Source organism: Simochromis diagramma, unplaced genomic scaffold (genome assembly GCF_900408965.1).
Source record: "Simochromis diagramma unplaced genomic scaffold, fSimDia1.1 OVJJ01000761.1, whole genome shotgun sequence".
Lineage (NCBI taxonomy): Eukaryota > Metazoa > Chordata > Actinopteri > Cichliformes > Cichlidae > Simochromis > Simochromis diagramma.
Window position 1 is genome coordinate 343,289 of NW_024387069.1, and position 21,959 is coordinate 365,247.

Consider the following 21,959-nt stretch of genomic DNA (forward strand, 5'->3'; position numbering starts at 1 on the left):
TGACAAACAGTCAGAGCTCTGTTGAGTGAACTATTCCTTTATCGTTCCTTCTCACTCCTAAACCATTCCTGGGTGAATCCAATGGATCCAATCTTAAATATTCACTCAAATTGAGATACAGGAGAAAAGTCATGCATTTCCTTGAAAACAAAACAAACCCCAACACCAGCTGTTATAAATTGCTAATGCTACCCAGTGTGTTAAGGCCAATGTGTGACCAAACCTGCCAATGGGACACAAACTTAAATACAAGAGCAGTAATGAGTAATATCACAGACCCCAGATTGTATTATCAGTTTTAAAATGGTAAATGGCCTGCATTTGTATAGTGCTTTTCTAGTCCCAAAGGACCCCAAAGCGCTTCACACTACATTCAGTCATCCACCCATTCACACACTGGTGATGGCAGCTACATTGTAGCCACAGCTGCCCTGGGGCGCACTGACAGAGGCGAGGCTGCCGGACACTGGCGCCACCGGGCCCTCTGACCACCACCAGTAGGCAAACATGGGGTTAGTATCTTGCTCAAGGATATTTGGCATGCAGCCAGGAGGCAGCCTGGGATCGAACCACCGACCTTCTGATTAGTGGCTGACCTGCTCTCCCACCTGAGCTACAGCCACCCTGAGCTACAGTTTTAATTCATTTTTATTAAAAAATTAATTTACGTAAAGGTGAGGTATAGTTGAGTCGAATTGAATTCAAAACTACTAGCATTCATTCCCAGGTAAGCATGAATATCCACAGCAAACAAAGGAGAGGTGTAATTACACATTACAAACTAATTCAAAGTAGGTTTTTGAACAAGGATAGATTTGTACTAAAAATACAAGCTAAAATACAGCTATATCCAGCTGTATATAGAGTAACTACATGCAGCCACGGTTAGCTATCCTTAACCTTTAAACAAGTTGTCTAAATATTAATTTTATAAATATTTGATGTGTAGCAGTAGTTGACTCTAAATTGAGGCAATGTTCTTAGTAATGGTGATCACTGGGATCTACTTTTCACTGACATTCAGTGACCCTTCTCTTGTGGCACAACCTTAAAACCACCTGCGTAATATTGTATAGATCTGCTTTGTGAGACTAAGATGATTTTGATCAGATGATTGTCAGAATTTTTCACAACAGAACACAAACTGTAACAAGATGATTAAGTTGTGCAGACTTCAGGGCTTGTTTGATGTGGTCACATCATCTTAATGTCAATGTCAAAGTGCAGGTGATAAGAGTTCAGACTGGATTCCCACCAGTCCCACCCCAACTCTTTGTAAGATCTTACAAATCCAGTTAAGAATTTGACCAATCAGATCAGTAACTGATATTGCAATGCTAACTGTAATCAGCGTATATTGTATCTTTGTGAAATAATAACAGTAAATTCTGCTAACTAATAATGAAATATGGTGTGATATAACATGATAGATGTAGACTAGCATCTTGTTACTGAGCAGTGTTCTGCTATGAAAGATTCAGTTCTGATAATCACCTGATCAGAATTGTTTTAGTGACAGACCTATAGATCACTAAGCAGATATTTTTAATGTTGTGCCTGATTACTGACATACGCAAGGAAAAACGTCAACACAAAGCAGATTCCAGTGATCACCATTATCCAGGATTGCATTCCATGTATAGTCCACTGCTGCTCAAACATTTAAGAAATTCATATTTAGGCTGCTTGCTTAAAGGTTAAGGATAGCTAACTGTACTGTATGTAGTTACTTTATATACAGCTGGATATAGCTGTATTTTGTGACTTTTAATACAAATCTATCCTTGTTTTAACTCAACTTTGAATTAATTTGTAATGTGTAACTACAGCTCTCATGTCTTTGCTGTGGATATTCATGCTCACCCGGGGATGAAAGCTAATAGTTTTGAATTCAATTCAAACAAAAGTTGCCTCAAGTCACTGTACTTCTACAATAATAGAGCAGTGTATTATTGTAGGGTTTGTTTGATGATCATCCAGTGACTAAGTAAAAGCTGATTACAGTTATCATTGCGATATCAGTTACTTATCTAATTGGGTCAAATTCTTAACTGGGCTTGGCAGGTCTTACTAGAAGGGGGTGGGGGTGTGGGGTTATTAGGCACATCAGACTCCCACCACTCTGAGCTCTTATCAGCTGCACTTTGACACCTTCTATTAGTCATTAGGATGATATAAATCTGACCCACTCAAACAAGCTCTCAAATCTGCTTCAGTTCTTCTTGTCAAACGGTAATGAGATCATCATTGTTTTTGTCTGGTTTGGTTGCTTGTAGTGCATTTTACAGTAGCTATATGTAAGCCTAAAATTAAAGATAAATTAGTTATTAGGTTTTTTTATTATGTATGTTTTAATAATTAATTGTTACAAGTGCATCGGAGTTTAATCTAAGTTTTGTCCGTTTGTAAAACGCAGTCTGTAAAATTTTGCTCAAGTGAAGCTTAGCTAGTTAATTAGCGAAAAAATGTTTCTGTGACAGCACTTAATGTCTGATTTTGTTACTTGTGTGCCAGTGAATGAAACTGATTCACTCATTTGGAAGTTCACTTCTACGAAAGGAAACCCGTGGAACCTGAAAGCAACATGGGGAAACTCCTCATAGGTAAATTTCATTAAATATTACATTCATTTATTCATCCATTTATACAATAGTCGTCCTTTGTTTATTTATTCAGAAGTAGAGCATAAGAAGTAAGTAGTTTGAGAGGTACAGGTTAAATATGGTTTGGCTGAAACAAACCACATTTGACTGTTTTATGTGCTGAACAGTTCAGAGTATGACCCCTGTTGTAGTCCCAACATGAGCTGGTGGAAGGTGTCCTAGCTGAGGACTTCATTTTCCTGCTCAGGACAATAACATAGAGACTGAGGAGTGTGATTCGGAGCGCAGTATTCCAACAGTATCCTGTTATTAGACTGGAGGCAGCTGACAAGTATTACAAGATAAGTTTAGTTTGGCTCTGGTCAGCCATAACTGAACAAAATTTTTTGGGGGGGGGGGGGGTTCGGTGGCAGGCAAGGTGGGAAATTGAGACGCGTATTGGTCTGGCATTGGCAGTGGTTCATGTTTGTTGTGAGGCAGAGACAGATGGGCATGAAAGCGATGCTGTTCATTTTACTGGTCAGGCTACATTCCTATTCTCAACTCTGTCTGTGAGTAAAACTGCCTCAAAGAAAGAGTTAAAAATGCGACGTAAATAGACTTCCTCCATTGGGTGTCTGACCTCACCCGTGGAGATAGGGTGTGGACCTTGGAGGCCCTTTGGGAGGGGCTCAGAGTAGAGTCCCTAGTCCCCCACTGTCATGAACTGGCTGTGTGGAGACAGATGAGGACCCAAACGCAAAACTCACGGAGACAAAAAGCTGAACTCAAAATCACCGCTTTATTGCAGGCTTCACAAAGAAACAGAACTAAACTGGGAATGCTAACTGAGGACCGAGGGAACACAGAAAAGCACAGAGGTTCGGGGAGGAGACGTTGACGACGCGACACCGAACTGAGGGAGACATGCACATAAATACACAGAGGGTTAACGAGGGAAGTGGGAGCACACAGGAAACACAGCTGACACAGATAATCATAACAAGACACGGCAGGAGTAACACAACACTGACGGGAGACTGTCAAAGTAAAACAGGAAGTACACAGAGGTGCAGACAGGAGGAGAGAGAGAGACAGGAGAGCACAGGCATAGCAGGCTGGGGAAACATGGAATAAAACACAAGGAGGGGAGACGAGGGCTCACAGATACACAGAGGGGCACACAGGGGGTAAAAGTCATAAGGGGAAATCAAATAAGGAACAACTTAACAGAGCAACCCAGGAACCATGGCCTAAATAAAGAACAAAATACAAAAATACATGAAAACTAAGAATGCTGGGCCAACATGGCCCAGGATCATGACAACCACATGAAAATGAGCAAATTGAAGTTATTTAGGCGTCTGATTAGGATGCCTATTTGGTGTCTCCTAGGTGAGGTGTTGCAGGAATCTAGGCTTCAGGACAGACCCCGGGTATGCTGGAGAGATTAAATCTGTCAGCTCCCTTGACAATGCCTCGGTGTTCCCACACAGAGCTGGAGGAAGTGACAGGGAAGGGAGAGGCCCTGGCATCTCAGCTTGTACTGCTACTTAGACTGCTGCAACCTTGACACGATTAGGCAGCAGAAAAATGATGGATGGAGTTTGTGACATGATCTTCTGTATTCTATGTTGTCTCTAAGTTTTATAGTTTCTAGGTAACCTGATTTACTTTTTTTCCATCTCTTTCTCAGCTCTGGGCATTCTATTCATTCTACATAATGGTAAGTATTTGTATTTAGTGATCGAGTCATCTCATCACCATGATGGTTACAGAGAAAACCGAATGTGTCTTCCTTCAGTTTCATCTAGTAAGCTGGTGTGTCATATGACCAACTGGGCCCAGTACAGACCAAGTGCTGGCAAATTCACTCCAGACAACATCGATCCCTTCATGTGCACCCATGTCATCTACGCTCTGGCCACCATTAACAGCTTCAACCAGATCAGCCCCGTTGAGTGGAATGATCCGCAGCTGTACAGCAGCCTCAACAGCCTCAAGAATGTGTGAGTTTGCTCAGTCATAGAGTCAGACTGGGCACCAATGTTAATTTAGACAACTACGGCAGTCACAGTAAAAAGAAAGTAGACCCACTTTAAGAGATGGTTGATGTTACAGAATAGATAGGCTGAGTTGGAGGCAGGTGAGTAATTGAAAATCAAAAGTATGGTTGTTTGGTTGGGTGAGGAGAAATAAGAAAGCCTCTTCTCTGTAAAACAAAAATGGAAGCATGACTTAGCTCAGCAAAACAGCATCTGAACAAACCACAACTTCTTGCTCATTGTTCTCTGAACAGACAAGACCAAAGTGCAAATGTCTGGCCAAAATGCATGGCGCCACGTTTGACAAAAGCATGTTAGCGTATTAGTACAAAGACCAAGCACAGCCATGCTTGACAGTTGGTATGAGGTAGAGGGGTGATAATCTGGGCTTGTTTTGCAGCCACAGATTCTGGTTACCTGGGCCCTATTTCAGAAAGCAGGTTTAGAAAACTCAGAGTGAAAAACGATACTCAGGGTTGAGTAACCCCGAACTGTCCAACTCGGAATATTCGGTTTCAGAAAGGCTGATAACAATTAGTTCAATCAACGCGGAGTTGCTTTAACCCCAAGTTAAGCGCGCGCACGAGGATACATAAAGCCCTGATTAGTGGAGCGCAGATTAAGCGAGTCACTATGGAGACGGAGGGAAAGAAGGCACGGTCAATGTATTTTACAGCGCTTGAGGCCGAAATTCTGATGGCAGCATATGCCGATAACATGCAAATATTGCGGAAAAAAAGTAACACAGCCTCAGCTGCAAAAGAAAGGGAGCCGACAGAGTCAATGCGTGAGTGTTAATTTAAACATTGAGCTAGGGATTTCCACCCATTTAACACGTTATTTTATTATATTTTATTTTATTTTTTATTTTATACATTTGATTTTGTGATGTGATGTGAGCGCAGGTGCAACCCAACAGGCCCCAAACGTTCCTGGCAGCAAGTAAAAATGAAATATAAAAATATAGTCCGAACAGGTGAGGTGTAATTGTATCATGAGCCATAGTGCTTGGTCTGTTTGTAAATCAATTGCAGTTAGAGGCTACATTAATTTCCCCTCTGTAAGCACTTATTGAAATTATCTGAGCACATTACAAGTACATATTTGCTTACTCTGTATGCTCAAACGTGACCCGTTATAGCCAACAGAAAAAAAAGCAGAGGCCCGAAAAACAGGTGGGGGTCCTCCACCACCACCACTCACAGAGGCTGAGCAGTTGGCTTCCACATTTGTGATAATGTTGGCAGCATCACATATGATCTTCACAGTGCAGAGAACACAAATTAGCATCCATTACTATAATGAAATAATTTGTTAGTTTGAAATGCTACAGGGAACTATGTACCTGTACATTAATGCTGTGGAAAGACTTCCTGTTCACATAGTCTCCTTCATTTACTGAAGGAGCAATGATTGGAATGTGAGTGCCATCTATACAGCCAATCACGCCTGGGAACCGTGAGAATAAATGTGAAATTTAAGTAGTAGTTCAAATATCACCACATCATGAATTAAGTTTTGTTCATCCTGATACCTGCAACTTTGTGGAATCCCTCTTTGATAAATCTTGTGGGTCTATGACCGGGGAACACCACAGACGAGTACAGGAGACGTTTCAGTGCAACTGTAACATTCCTGACTGTCCGACAGACGGTAGCCTTGGAAACGTGCTCAGTGTCACCACCAAAAACCGAAGTGCAATACAAATAATATGTACAGAACTGAGAGAATGTCCGCGATGTGTCACATGAGCAATATTAGGCCTGAGGATGTTATTCAAATAAATTATAGATTGTGCTGAAAAACGGTAACGTTCACACAGAAAATCATCAGGAAATGATAAAATGTCCGAACGCGCTCTAATCACTCTCTCCCGGCGGAGAGCTCTGCGGAGAATTTGGGCTTCAACATCTACTGGCTCTTCAAGGAAGGGGCAGGCCATGTCTGACACTTCCTACAGTCAGGTTTCTGACAAAGAGGCGGAGAAAGTCAGGGTTAGTTGAAGTAAACCTGCTAGGGGGCAGGTTAGCTTCACGGAGTGTGTCGTCATAGTAACTCACTCAGAATTAATCTAAACTCGCTTTGTGAAACCGAAAACCCAGAGTTTTCGTTAACTCAGGGTATACTTACTCAGAGTTTGCACTAAACCGGCTTCCTGAAACAGGGCCCTGGTCATTGTGTCAACCATGAACTCCACTGTGTAGCATTATACAGTCAATTATGAGGCTGTTGGTTAGCTAAAGCTTGGTCAAAGCACAAGCACGAAGGCAAGTCTACAACAGAATGGTTGAATGGTGCTCCATCAGCTTTTCAAAGATTAGACTTCAACCTGATTACAGTTCTGTGCAGGACCTTAACCTGTTGAACCCTGATGTCCCTGGTACTGGGAGCAGAGAGGGAACATTTCAATTCAATTCAATTCAATTTTATTTATATAGCGCCAAATCACAACAAAAGTCGCCTCAAGGCGCTTCATAGATACTGAGAAAAACCCAACAATCATATGACCCCCTATGAGCAAGCACTTTGGCGACAGTGGGAAGGAAAAACTCCCTTTTAACAGGAAGAAACCTCCGGCAGAACCAGGCTCAGGGAGGGGCGGGGCCATCTGCTGCGACCGGTTGGGGTGAGAGAAGGAAGACAGGATAAAGACATGCTGTGGAAGAGAGACAGAGGTTAATAACAGATATGATTCAATGCAGAGAGGTCTGTTAATACATAGTGAGTGAGAAAGGTGACTGGAAAGGAAAAACTCAATGCATCATGGGAATCCCCCGGCAGCCTATGTCTATTGCAGCATAACTGAGGAGGATTCAGGGTCACCTGGTCCAGCCCTAACTATATGCTTTAGCAAAAAGGAAAGTTTGAAGCCTAATCTTAAAAGTAGAGATAGTGTCTGTCTCCTGAATCCAAACTGGAAGCTGGTTCCACAGAAGAGGGGCCTGAAAACTGAAGGCTCTGCCTCCCATTCTACTTTTAAATACTCTAGGAACAACAAGTAGGCCTGCAGAGCGAGAGCGAAGTGCTCTAATAGGGTGATATGGTACTACAAGGTCATTAAGATAAGATGGGGCCTGATTATTTAAGACCTTGTATGTGAGGAGCAGGATTTTGAATTCAATTCTGGATTTAACAGGAAGCCAATGAAGGGAAGCCAAAACAGGAAAAATCTGCTCTCTCTTTCTAGTCCCTGTCAGGACTCTTGCTGCAGCATTTTGGATTAGCTGAAGGCTTTTCAGTGAGTTTTTTGGACATCCTGACAATAATGAATTACAGTCGTCCAGCCTGGAAGTAATAAATGCATGAACTAGTTTTTCAGCGTCACTCTGAGACAGGATATTTCTAATTTTAGAGATGTTGCGCAAATGGAAGAAAGCAGTCTTACATATTTGTTTAATATGTGCATTGAAGGACATGTCCTGGTCAAAAATGACTCCAAGGTTCCTCACAGCGTTACTGGAGGCCAAGGTAATGCCATCCAGAGTAAGAATCTGCTTAGATACCATATTTCTAAGATTTTCAGGGCCGAGTACAATAACCTCAGTTTTATCTGAATTAAGAAGCAGAAAGTTAGCGGCCATCCAGGTCTTTATGTCTTTAAGACATTCCTGCAGTTTAACTCATTGGTGTGTGTTATCTGCCTTCATGGACAGATAGAGCTGGGTGTCATCAGCATAGCAGTGTAAATGTATGCTGTCTTCTAATGATGCTGCCTAAGGGAAGCATGTATAATGTAAACAGAATTGGTCCTAGCACTGAACCCTGTGGAACTCCATAATTAACCTCAGTGTGTGAAGAGGACTCTCCATTTACATGCACAAACTGGAGTCTATTAGATAGATATGATACAAACCACTGCAGCACAGTACCTGTAATACCTACAGCATGTTCTAATCGCTCTAATAGGATATTATGGTCGACAGTATCGAATGCTGTTGCACAGCCCATGACACATTTGGTGTCATGGGCTGGGCCACCAGGTCTGTTGTTTAAATGTAGACATGTATGGTATCCACAGAAACGTTACAATCTCAGGTAAAACCTCACAAACCATTTCTATGATCACCACCGACTGCTATTCAATACCTAAGAACTTTCCACTTTCATAGATGGTACCATTTGTACCAAATTGCAAAACACTAGATATATATCTAATTAAACCTCTGTAACATTGCTCTGTTTCACTTCAGTAGCATTGATCTTTCTGCAGGTAATGTCCATATTTTGATTCTTTTTGGTGAGAGTTAATCAGTTCATTTTAGGTAAATGTACTGATTCTTCTGTGGTGCTTTTCTACTCTCCCAGAGCGCTCAAAGCGCTTTTTGGGCATGTCATCTTCAAGCAGGAGCCTCAGAATAGCCCTGGAATTCAAAAGGTTAAGAAAGCTGTGCGTAAACACTCGCAACCTCAATGAATTGATGCAAAGAAATAGTGAACAAGAGCCAAACTTATTCCACAATAATGTGAGAGACTGATGACATCATGCAGTTATTGCTAAATCCTGGGTGCACCTAGTTTTCACACACCACTTCTGCACTTTGGCTCAGATTTTTTGTGTTTTATATGATGATATGGTGTAATATGTGAAGTGTTGTTGTTAATCTCATGTTGTGTTCATCCAATTTTAACACCTGTTAAGAGAAATTTTTTTATTATGTCCTAATATGTCAAACCTTAGAAGAAACAGAAGTGCATTTTTTCACCATGACTGTATCTGTGATCTCTAAACCCATCCCAACATTTTTTCATTATTTAGAAATAATTAGGATGAAAGTAAATAACTTATAATAAACAAAGGAGTCTTTCCAGGATCTTAAACTACACATGAGCATGTTTTTGGATGAAGAACATCAAGCAAAGGTCATACTGGTGACAAATTAGAACCCTCGACCCAGAAACATCAAGCCTCAGTGCCACTTTTTGACAGATTTTCTTTTCATTTGCATCAGTATCAGGTCAGTAGTTTGATTATGGCAAAAGTTAAGTTACAATCTGAGTTAGCTATTAAGTGGTGCTAAGAATTCAAAAGGATGCCAGAGAAAAAGTGTGCAACAAAAAGCTTGGATTACAGTAGGATCTATATGTAGAAAGCAAGTAATTGAGCTGGACATACTGGCAATATGACAGAATGTGAGCATCAGTGTGTTAAAGCAGCATCTGTATTTATCAGGTATTTAATCACCAAATGGAGCAAAAAACAGATTTTCCCATTCAATTTTATCTAAATGGAGCTACCACAATATTTATCATTATCATGGTGTACCATCTAAATACATCAGAAAACCTCTATAATTATCACCCAGTCCTACTGCAACCAGCCAGGGCTTCCAACCTGCTTCTGCCCTTTTCGGTGGATTGTTCAGGATTCTGTTATGTGCAGAATCCTTTTTCAGATCTCATTAAAATGTTGAGCAAAAAATTAAATAAAATTATAGCTAAGAATATTATATATATATATAACTGTATGACATAAGCCATTATTAATTCTCCAGGCAACCCATGGCTGTGAAATACACAGTCATCGGGAGTATAAATGGGGGTAAAGTGTTCTTGAATTATTTAAGGTCCTGTCTTTTCTCTGCCTCTCTATTACCAGCAACCCTGCTTTGAAGACTCTGCTGACTGTTGGAGGAACGGTCAATGGAGTCAGCCCGTGAGTTCCATCTACACCAGTTCTCATATTTTCGTATCTATTTCAAAAACATTCCTTTATTACGGTTCTTTTTCCCTGCATTGCACCAGATTCATTGCTATGGTTGCCAGACCTGAAAGTCGTGCAGCCTTCATCAGTTCTGTTATCAGTTTCCTTCACACCCATAATTTTGATGGGCTAAACCTGGACTGGGAATATCCTGGACACAATGGCAGCCCAGTGGGGGACAAAGAGAAATTTACTCTATTGGTCACGGTAAACACAGCTCACATTGTCCTTAAATTTTCAATACAATACTAATGTATTATATTGGTGTATTATTTTTGTATTGTAATGTTTATCCTTCTTAAATGTTATTATATGTTATCTGTTATTAACTAGTGCATTGCAATTTTGTTACCAGAAAAGTCAGCCAATCCTGTTAAAATAGAACAGTCTATATACCTTTATGTAGGGCCCATATAGTAAACCTCACAAAGACATTAAATAAAATGTGGCCCAGGCCATACTGCATGTCTTGTTTCTTTTAATGCAGTAGACTAGCACAGTGCGGACACATTAAAATCTACCAATACATGATCATATTACAGTATTTGGTCTGTTTGTGCTACTGATATACCTAATGGCATTGAAAAAAACAACAACAAAAAGATTAGATATGGTATCTTGATTCAACTCCTCTGTTGTTAATGATGCCAGGGTGTGACCAGTGAAACTAACTGGATCTAAGTTGCTTTAGTTTGGTGTGTCTATAGGAGCTGGCCAAAGCCTTTGAGGATGATGCAAAAGACAGCGGGAGGAGTCAGCTGCTGCTGTCGGCCAGTGTTGCTGGAATCCGTCAGACCATTGACAGAGCATACGAAGTTAACAAGATTGCACCGTAAGTTTAAGCATGTATGCGCATTTTCAACAAAGTAACACCAATCCATAAAGTAGGTGTCGTGTACTGAAATAGATATATCACTATTACTCATTTCAAATGACACAAAACCCCATTTTACATTTACTGTTCAATAAAAACCCAACAGACACTTTGACTTCATCAACATCATGACCTATGACTTCCACGGACACTGGGAGGCAGTAACTGGACACAACAGCCCTCTTTACAGTAGCTCTGCGGACCCTGGTTCACAAATTCATTACAATATAGTAAGAAACACACCAACACATCTACATCTTTCACTGTGTTCATGTGAATGAATAATAATGAATACTGATTTCATAATAAAAAAAAACATTTTTAAATGTGAAATTAAAAAAGGATTTTTCATACTGATGAGAAAAAACTGGAAACACTAAGTACAGTACTGCTGTACTTAGTGACCAGTACCAACATTTTTGTAGTACTAGTGCTAGACAGTCTCACAGAAACACAAAGTAGCACAGTAATACACAACTGAATGGCAACATGTTTTTTTTTTTCACATTTGTCACACTTAACTGTTTCGGATTATAAGAACAAATATTATAATTATACAAAGATAATCAGAGTAAATACAAGACATAGTTTTAAAATGACGATTGCATTCATTCAGAGAAAAAAGCTATCCAAACCTACCTGAAAAAAGTAACTGCTCTCTAAACCTAACACCTGGTTGTTCAGCCAAAACTGCACTCCAGCATTTGCAGTAACTAGAAATGACTCTTTCACGTGGAGGCCCAGGTCAGCCTACTCTTTGAAGAATTGTTGTAATTCTGCCACATTTGTGGGTCATTTGGATTTAAGGCCTGACTTTGATTAGGCCACTAAAACCTTTTGTTTGTTTGTTTGTTTTCCGTTTGCTTTCAGATAGATATGATTTGAATTACTGCATCACAGTTCCTTTAATGGTATGTTCTAATCTCTTAGTAAAATATTGTGGTCGGTGCTACCGATTGCTGCACTGAGGTCCAACTAGAACTAAACTAGATTCGATTAATGATTAAGGAAAGAGGAATTCTGGAGCAAGTTGGATGAAGTGGTGGAGTATGCCCCCTGGGGGGAGAAAGTGGCGATTGGAGCAGACTTCAGTTGAAATGTAGGTGAAGGGGACAAGGTGATTAGTAGGTGCTGGGTAGGTATGATGTTAAGGAGAGAAATGTAGAAGGACAGATGGCAGTCATTCTTGCGAAAAGGATGTAAATGGCTGTAGGGAACATGTATAACAAGAAGAGGGAGGAACATAAGGTGGCATATGAGTGGAGGAAGGTGTATAAAGGTGGACTGCATCTTATACAGAAGTAACAGAAAGAGATAGGACACCACTTTGCAGTGTCCTACCTGCCTTAGCCAGGCAGAACTACAGAGAGTGCAGAATTATTAGGCAACTTAACAAAAAACAAATATATACCCATTTCAATTATTTATTTTTACCAGTGAAACCAATATAACATCTCCACATTCACAAATATACATTTCTGACATTCAAAAACAAAACAAAAACAAATCAGCGACCAATATAGCCACCTTTCTTTGCAAGGACACTCAAAAGCCTGCCATCCATGGATTCTGTCAGTGTTTTGATCTGTTCACCATCAACATTGCGTGCAGCAGCAACCACAGCCTCCCAGACACTGTTCAGAGAGGTGTACTGTTTTCCCTCCTTGTAAATCTCACATTTGATGATGGACCACAGGTTCTCAATGGGGTTCAGATCAGGTGAACAAGGAGGCCATGTCATTAGTTTTTCTTCTTTTATACCCTTTCTTGCCAGCCACGCTGTGGAGTACTTGGACGCGTGTGATGGAGCATTGTCCTGCATGAAAATCATGTTTTTCTTGAAGGATGCAGACTTCTTCCTGTACCACTGCTTGAAGAAGGTGTCTTCCAGAAACTGGCAGTAGGACTGGGAGTTGAGCTTGACTCCATCCTCAACCCGAAAAGGCCCCACAAGCTCATCTTTGATGATACCAGCCCAAACCAGTACTCCACCTCCACCTTGCTGGCGTCTGAGTCGGACTGGAGCTCTCTGCCCTTTACCAATCCAGCCACGGGCCCATCCATCTGGCCCATCAAGACTCGCTCTCATTTCATCAGTCCATAAAACCTTAGAAAAACCAGTCTTGAGATATTTCTTGGCCCAGTCTTGACGTTTCAGCTTGTGTGTCTTGTTCAGTGGTGGTCGTCTTTCAGCCTTTCTTACCTTGGCCATGTCTCTGAGTATTGCACACCTTGTGCTTTTGGGCACTCCAGTGATGTTGCAGCTCTGAAATATGGCCAAACTGGTGGCAAGTGGCATCTTGGCAGCTGCACGCTTGACTTTTCTCAGTTCATGGGCAGTTATTTTGCACCTTGGTTTTTCTTGCGACCCTGTTGACTATTTTGAATGAAACGCTTGATTGTTCGATGATCACGCTTCAGAAGCTTTGCAATTTTGAGACTGCTGCATCCCTCTGCAAGATATCTCACTATTTTTGACTTTTCTGAGCCTGTCAAGTCCTTCTTTTGACCCATTTTGCCAAAGGAAAGGAAGTTGCCTAAATATTATGCACACCTGATATAGGGTGTTGATGTCATTAGACCACACCCCTTCTCATTACAGAGATGCACATCACCTAATATGCTTAATTGGTAGTAGGCTTTCGAGCCTATACAGCTTGGAGTAAGACAACATGCATGAAGAGGATGATGTGGACAAAATACTCATTTGCCTAATAATTCTGCACTCCCTGTAGATAGCGTTCTATAAAATGACTTTGGGATGAAGAGGAAACGGATGAAGGTAGTGCCAATGATTAAATTGTGGAAGTTGAAGAACAGAGTTCATAGAAGAGTGGTAAGGAAGAGACTGGGGAAGTACAGATGCAGTGCTTGTGGAAACTGCTATGAAGGTGTTTCGTGGACAGAATCAAGACAAATATATATATAAAAAAATCTGCATGTCTTACAGCTTCTCTGTCTAACTGATCTCTAAAGGAGATTCAGAGAAACAGGTAAAGCTGGTAAAGAAATAATAAATTCTGAAGAATTTGGTACAGATTTACAGTTGAAATGAAGTTCCTTTCCTTTTTTGTAGAACTCCTCTGTATTCTATTGGATATCCCTGGGAGCACCATCTGGAAAGCTGCTGCTAGGTTTCCCTACTTATGGAAGAACCTACCGTCTTAGCAGTGGGGCAACTGGCCTGGGAGCACCAGCTAATGGCCCTGCAGACCCTGGACCCTACACTCAAACTGCTGGATTCTGGGCCTTCTATGAGGTACAAAACGTTCTTAAAAAGCTCTGATTGGTATATGCTAAAAGTCATCTATTCCTCAAAATATCTATTATTACCCTTGACTAACATCTGTGGGCAATTATATACAGCTATAGAGTATCACTATCACAAATTCACTGTTATCTGATGTAGGTCTATGTGTCCCTCTTATCAGATCTGTGACTTCATTAATACTGCTAGTGTTGGGTGGATCTCTGAACAAGAGGTTCCATATGCCACCTATGGGAGTTCCTGGTTGGGCTATGATGACAAGCGCAGCTATTCTTCCAAGGTAAAGAATTTCTGTGCTAAAACAAGAAAAGCTATGCTTTTTATTCATTTTTGTTGTGCTCTATTGAATTGTACCTGTAATTATTCTAAGAGTTCTTGCTTCCTTATATTGCTGTCCTGTAGGTTCAATGGATGACTGCCAACAACCTGGGAGGCGCCCATGTGTGGACTCTGGATATGGATGACTTCAGTGGATACTTCTGCTCAGCTGGCACATATCCTCTTATCAACCACCTCAGAATGTTGATGGGTAATTACTGTAAATTAGCTTCACTAACTTAGATTTGATTTAAAAAAATCTCTTGCTGTGTGCAACTTATATTTTTTCATGTCTCATTGTGCAGGCTTTACGCCAAAGCCCACCACCACTCCACGCCCTACCACCACTAGGGACCCCAGTGCTGACTTCTGCCGTGGCCGTCCTGATGGGTTATATGAAAACCCAGCTGACAAAACCACCTTCTTCCAGTGCTTCCAGGGAAACACCTACCTGCACCGCTGCCAGCCTGGCCTCATCTACTGGGACTCCTGCAAGTGCTGCAACTGGCCCTGAGCCACAGCAACATAAACTACAGAGCACAACATAATAAATGTTTAAGGCAATCGGTTATGTTTCAGTAAGATCTTTTCACAGCTCATGCTAAAACATCCTGGGTTTTAGCAGGAACAGAATATACGGTGGCGTGAAAAATTGTTCACTTCTTGATTTCTATTTGTTTTTTTGTATGTTTGTCACACTCAAATGTCTCAGATCGCTGAACAAATGTTCAAAGTGTTCAACATTTTTAGGGTTGTTTATTATTATTAGGGGGGGAAATACAAACGTACAAAACACTGTTTGAAAAAGTGATGCACCCCCCCTCGATTGCAGTTGCTGCTAAAAAAAAGGGTGGCCCAGTCAGTTATTAGGTTTAGGCAGCAATCACTTTTTGTTGTTTACTTGGTTGGCTGTTGTAAAGGGGTTTCACTTGACCATGGAAATGATTCTGTGATCATCCACCTCTGTTATCTTCTGTGGACGTCCAGGTCTTTTTGTGTTGCGCTTTCCTTCTTTCTCAGGATGTAACATTTTTCCAGGATGTATCATCAAGCTGTTTTTGCCACTTCTAATATTGTAGCAATTTGTCAGATGTTTTTTTTTTTTCTGTTTTAAGGATGGCTTGTTTCAGCTACATGTAGAGCTTCTTTTCTCTGTTTACAGAAAACCTTCCAAATGCAGGCACCACACCTTATATCAACTCCAGGACTTTATCTGCTTAACTGATAAAGGCTATTTCATGGGCAGGTTTGGGCAATTCCTTCATTATGTCATTGAGTCAACTGTCCATTTACTTTTGGTATCAGACAAGCCCCAGATGCAGGCGATATAAAGATGCTCCTGAGACAAATCAATGCATAACAGCAGGCTGCAAGTTGCTAGCAGGCAGAGCATACATGCAACACCATAACGAAGTAGCTGCATAGTATACAGGAACATCTATGCCGAGTATGACATTGCCACTCCCAAAGTCAAAAAATGAGAGACAACCCCCAGGGTGCTTGACTTACATATACAGATAGACAATGGCTAACCAACTGAACATATTAGCGGTCGACAAGCAAAAGAAGATGGCTGTAGTGGTAGATGTAGCTATGTCAAGTAATATCGCTATCAGGAAGGAGGAGCATGAGAAGCTTGAAAAATACCATGTGCCTGGACGAAGGAGAGGATTGGCTATCCTTCTATCAGGCAAACTACACTTTGAAAAACTATTTGAGATAAGTGATAAGGAGGGGCGATTTATTTTAGTAAGGGAAAATATTGAGGGGGAATCCAGTCACGTTACTAAATATATATAAGCCACCAGGAAGTGACATCAATTTCTTTAAGAACGTCATTGATATGATGCTATCAAAGAGACCATAGGTCTTCTAATCTGTGGAGGAGATTTAAATATACATCTACAACCAAAATTAGACATTTGTAATGGAAAAGCACTGAATACAAAACCATTAATTAAGAATATTAATACGTTATTTGAGGAGGTTGGTCTAATTTATATTTGGAGAAACTTACATCCCTATCAAAGGGATTATACTTAATATTCCTCACCCCACTCATTAAACACAAGAATAGATTATTTTATAACACTCAGGAAAGACAAAGATAAAATATACACTTGTGAAATTGGGACAATGGATTTAAGTGACCACGCACCTGACTGTTGATTTAAACCTGCAACCAAAATCCAACAATTGGAAACTAAATTCGAGCACACTCAGTGATCCTCAGTTTAAAGAACAGATTAAGAAAGAGATTCACCTTTACTTGGAAACTAACAACAATGGTTATTAGTTTCCCCTAGGACCCCTTAAATGCTGTCCTGAGAGGGAAAATTATAGCAATATCCTCATAAGAAAAAGATGAGAAATAGGAAATTAGAAAACTTACAAAATAAGTTAAAAGAATTAGAGAAAGTTCTTACCTAGTCTAATACATACTGACCAGACAGTCTTTATTCGAGAGTGCCTAATAGAAGATCATGTACAAATTATTAACCACATTTAAAAGAATAAAATAGAAGCAATGGTAATCAGTATCAATGCAGAAAAAGCATTGGATTCAGTGAACTGGAGCTTTTTTTTAAAAATATTTTTTATATAGTCTTGTTTAGATTTGGCTTACATGAAATGATAATTAAGATAATACATTCACTATATGATAACCCCAGGGCTAGGATTAAAATTAATTGCTGTTTATCACACAGTATTATGATGATAAGAGGAATAAGGTAGGGCAGTGCATGTTCACCATTGTTATTTGTGTTATACTTGGAACCATCCATCCCATCCATTCGCTTCCCCTTTTCAGGGTCGCGGGGGGCGCTGGAGCCTATCCCAGCTGTCATAGGGCGAGAGGCGGGGTACACCCTGGACAGGTCACCAGTCTGTCGCAGGGCCAACACACAGGGACAGACAACCATTTGCACTCACATTCACACCTAGTGGCAATTTGGATTATCCAATTAACCTATCCCCACAAGCTGCATGTCTTTGGACGGTGGGAGGAAGCCGGAGTACCCGGAGGGAACCCACGCAGACATGGGGAGAACATGCCAACTCCACACAGAAAGACCGGCCTGATGGTGGAATTGAACTCAGGACCTTCTTGCTGTGCGGCAACAGTGCTAACCACCGTGCCACCGTGCTGGAACCATACTTGGAACCATTTGCTCAATATTTAAGGCTAAACAAAGAAATAAAAGGTATTAATATCCATGAGAAGGAATATAAGCTGGCTTGCTAAGCATGCAGATGATATTTCAATAGTTTGGGGTCAACCAGCAAACTCTCTATCTAAACTAGTGCAATCTCTTGAATACTTTGATCGATTATCAGGATATAAAGTTAATATGAGTACAACACAACTGCTTAAATACAATTATACTCCATCAGAAGAAATTAAAACTAAGTGTCATTCAGCATGGCAAGCAGAGTATTTTAAATATTTGGGAGTTAGAATACCAGAGGATCTCACAGAATTATTAGAATGAAGTTACTTACCAATACAAAAGAAAATCAAGGAAGATATGGAACTTAATCCCATATCTAAGTTTATTTTATAAGATTTGATTAAAATTAATATACTACCCAAATTATTATATTTACTTCAAACACTGCCAAAAGAAATAAGCCAGAAAAAAATTAATGATGGGGACAAAATTTTGTCCAGATACATAAAAGGCAAGGTAAAAGGCCCTGATTTAGATTTAAAACCTTACAATTGGCTAAATGAAAAGGGGGGTGGGGCCTTCCTTCTCTCAAGGACTATTATTGGGCAGCACGGCACACCTATTATATGTTGGTGTAATCACTCATAGGCTGTGTCCCAATTCAGGGTCTGCACTGCATGGCAGGTACATCCTGTCACTGCCGGATGCTCGCTTGTCATCTTGACACCTCAGCAGCAGTTCTGCGACAAACTGCTCTTTTTGCAACCCCAAGCAAAACATGATTAAACTTCCACCTATAAATGATTCTAACTAATGTGTGTGTGTGTATGTGTTGACCTTACATGCTCTCTCATCTCACCCGTTGCACTTCTGACTTTTCACCAGAACAGAGGCTCATCCTCACATGTAATCCTCAAAATAACCTGCACTTAGACTACTTTCAGTTTCAGTTCTGCAAAGCCTGCAACTTCCTGTCAGCCTGCAACTTAGTCTTTCTGAAAGACACACACACTGTTTAAACATCTGAATGCAATATCAATACTGTAAATTATATTATTAATGCAATAGTAATGATGATGATTATTTAACAATAGCAGTAAAATAATTTCCCTGCTCCACAGTTGGTCATTCATTTTTGTCATGACATCACTTTGATTAGTTGAGTATCTGAGGCTGAGACCACGGGACTGTAAACATGATTGTTGGGCTTCATTTCTGTGCTGAACAGTCATTTAAGTTTAGTTAGTAAATAACAATTATCTAATGTTGTTCATGAGACTAAAGTCATCTCACTGTGGTAATGTAAATATAATATGGCCAATATTATAGTATTGTCAGATTATTATAATATATATATACTAAGGGTGCAACGATACACAAAATTCACGGTTCGGTTCGATACTTTGGTGTCACGGTTCGATATTTTTTCGATACAAAAAAATGTTCATGCATTTTTAATTTGTCATTTATTAAAATTATAAATATATATTTTAACTCAAAAGTACAGTTTTTAAATTTAACCCTAACCCTTGTGCGTGTTTTTTATTTTGACAGCGAATGCGCACCTGCGGACCACTTATGTGCAGCCCTGGTTATTTAGCTCGTCATATTGCAGCCACAGAAATTCTTTTGTCCATGAAACCATAAAGCTGCACTTTCTTTTTGCCTTATAGTCTGATTTGTCATAACTTCTCCGTTTTGTGGTAAGCTTTTCTTTGGCTGTCACTTCTTCACCCTGACCTGTCTTATTTGGCTCAGCAGAACTGAAATGCTTTTACACGCTCACTCACATAAGCTCAGCGATTCTCTGCGCGATCAACCTCTCACATGTTTAAGCTTGCTGCGGGAGATTTCACTTGTCATGTTTGCATAGTAAGCTAACGATTAATAAGACGATGTCAGAGGAATTGGTGCACAAATTATCATCATTCACAGATCAGTGCTGTCGCTCTCTATACACAGTTCGCACGATTGCAAAGTGAAAGCAAAAAAAACAAGCGCAAATTCAAACGCGACTTCAATATGTCACATATTGACAGTGGCTCACCGATGCCAATGACATAATTACCCAGCTACATTTCTGAAAGAATGCAAAAGCATTGACATATATTTTTCCTACAATAGCCCGACGGGCAGGGAAGAGATAGATTTTGGTAGCCCGACTGAAAAAATCGCTAGCTCCGGGACGTCGGGCTAGCGATATTGCAAGCCCTGTATCTGATTGAGGAATCACTCATCTTTGGAAAAGAGAGTTTATTACAGAGAAATGGCTCTTTCCAAAATAAAAGCTATACTATCCGCTTCTTCTGGGCTATATTCTCAGCAGCATAAGGAGAATCATGTGCTAACAGCTGTCTAAATGACTCGGCTAAAGTTAGTAGCATGCTTGCTTTTTTTTGTCTGCTTCCACTTGTCTTTGCACTAGGATGATGTCGGCGTAAATGTACAGTCATATTTGTTGTGTTCCCACTAGTGCTTTCAGGTTAATCTCGTTGAAATGACCTTAACGCCACAACACGGCAAATCTCCGTTAACGAGCTACCGCCGATCGCTCTGTGCATGGGGCTAGACGGCAAACACGTTAACGAGCTAACTGCGCTAACACACTAGTTCACACCAATGTAATTGAGCATTGCATGGCACATCCAACATACTGTTTTACTTTAGTCCATGACTCACTTACCTTCAGGGTCATACGTCACATGAAAACCAAAATAATTCCAAACGCCAGATCTGAATGTTGCAAGTAGAGCTTAACTTCTGTCTCGCTAGCTTGCCCTGCGCTCTTCCTTCTGACTATGCTGTCTGTGTTGAGCGCTCAGTGGATCTGCGCTCGACAGTGCAGCCTAGGCGGAGTAGTCGAACACAGATTCACTGAGCGCTCAACACAGACAGCATCGTCAGAAGGAAAATTGATAAAATAAATTACAAATGTTGTATTGTTCGATACATATGCGTACCGAACCGAAAGCACTGTATCGAACGGTTCAATATCGATACGAATATCGTTGCACCCCTAATATATACACACACACACATACATATATATATATAAAAAAAAAAAAAAAACCACCCAGCACGCCCCTGCGGGCAGTTTATCCTTCAAGCTCGGGTCCTCTACCAGAGGCCTGGGAGCTTGAGGGTCCTGCGCAGTATCTTAGCTGTTCCCAGGACTGCGCTCTTCTGGACAGAGATCTCCGATGTTATTCCCGGGATCTGCTGGAGCCACTCGCCTAGCTTGGGAGTCACCGCACCTAGTGCTCCGATTACCACGGAGACCACCGTAATATATATATATATATATATATATATATATATATATATCACTGACTTTCAGCTTGTTGTGTTTGTGGATATATGACTGACTTTATTATTAAACATTCGCACATAAATAAGCGACGTCATATTCAGTACTTTTGACAGTTCACTCTTCGGCCGCTCCATCTTATTAGGGAAATTCCATATACATAAATGTAAATTTCAAAACTCAACCCCATCATTTAATTTGTTTTTGATTGAAATTGAATATTACTTACACTCTCTTAAATTAACTTCCAATAAAAAAGGTTTATCATTGATTGAAATTCATTCAGAAATGTTTAACGAATGAGCTGTCACGACTTTCAAGTACAAAGTTGTTATGAAGTCTGTCACATTCCCGCCCTTTTTTTTCTTTTTTTATCCTTTATTTATTTATCCTTCTTATTTCACTGTACTGTATATTGTTACTCTTATTTGCCTTGTATGTCTACTGTACAAACTGAACTGGAATGACTGACTGTTCGCTTTATAAGTTCAATAAAGTTTGAAAAAAAAAAAAAAACTCTTCGGCCGCTCCCATCTGCCGTATTTTGAGGCAAAATTATCCACACCCACCGCCGCGCTATGAATTGTGGGATATATGGGACCACGAAGCGTGCACCGGACCACGCTTGATATTTGGGGAAATCGACGGCGCATTTGGAGTACACTTTTCGAATTGGGACAGCCGTCGTCCC

The 21,959-nt window shown here is 40.4% G+C and overlaps 1 protein-coding gene across 1 annotated transcript; it reads left to right on the forward strand.

The window, feature by feature from the left end:
- The first annotated feature begins 2,322 nt into the window (after positions 1-2,322).
- LOC120742168 (acidic mammalian chitinase-like) lies at positions 2,323-17,392 on the forward strand. Its single transcript, XM_040045315.1, has 11 exons — positions 2,323-2,603; positions 4,279-4,308; positions 4,387-4,591; positions 10,224-10,280; positions 10,370-10,535; positions 11,036-11,160; positions 11,309-11,432; positions 14,279-14,461; positions 14,634-14,750; positions 14,873-14,999; positions 15,094-17,392. The coding sequence occupies exons 1-11, from the start codon at positions 2,585-2,587 to the stop codon at positions 15,300-15,302; spliced, it is 1,362 nt and encodes a 453-aa protein (XP_039901249.1). The 5' UTR covers positions 2,323-2,584; the 3' UTR covers positions 15,303-17,392.
- The last annotated feature ends 4,567 nt before the right edge of the window (positions 17,393-21,959 follow it).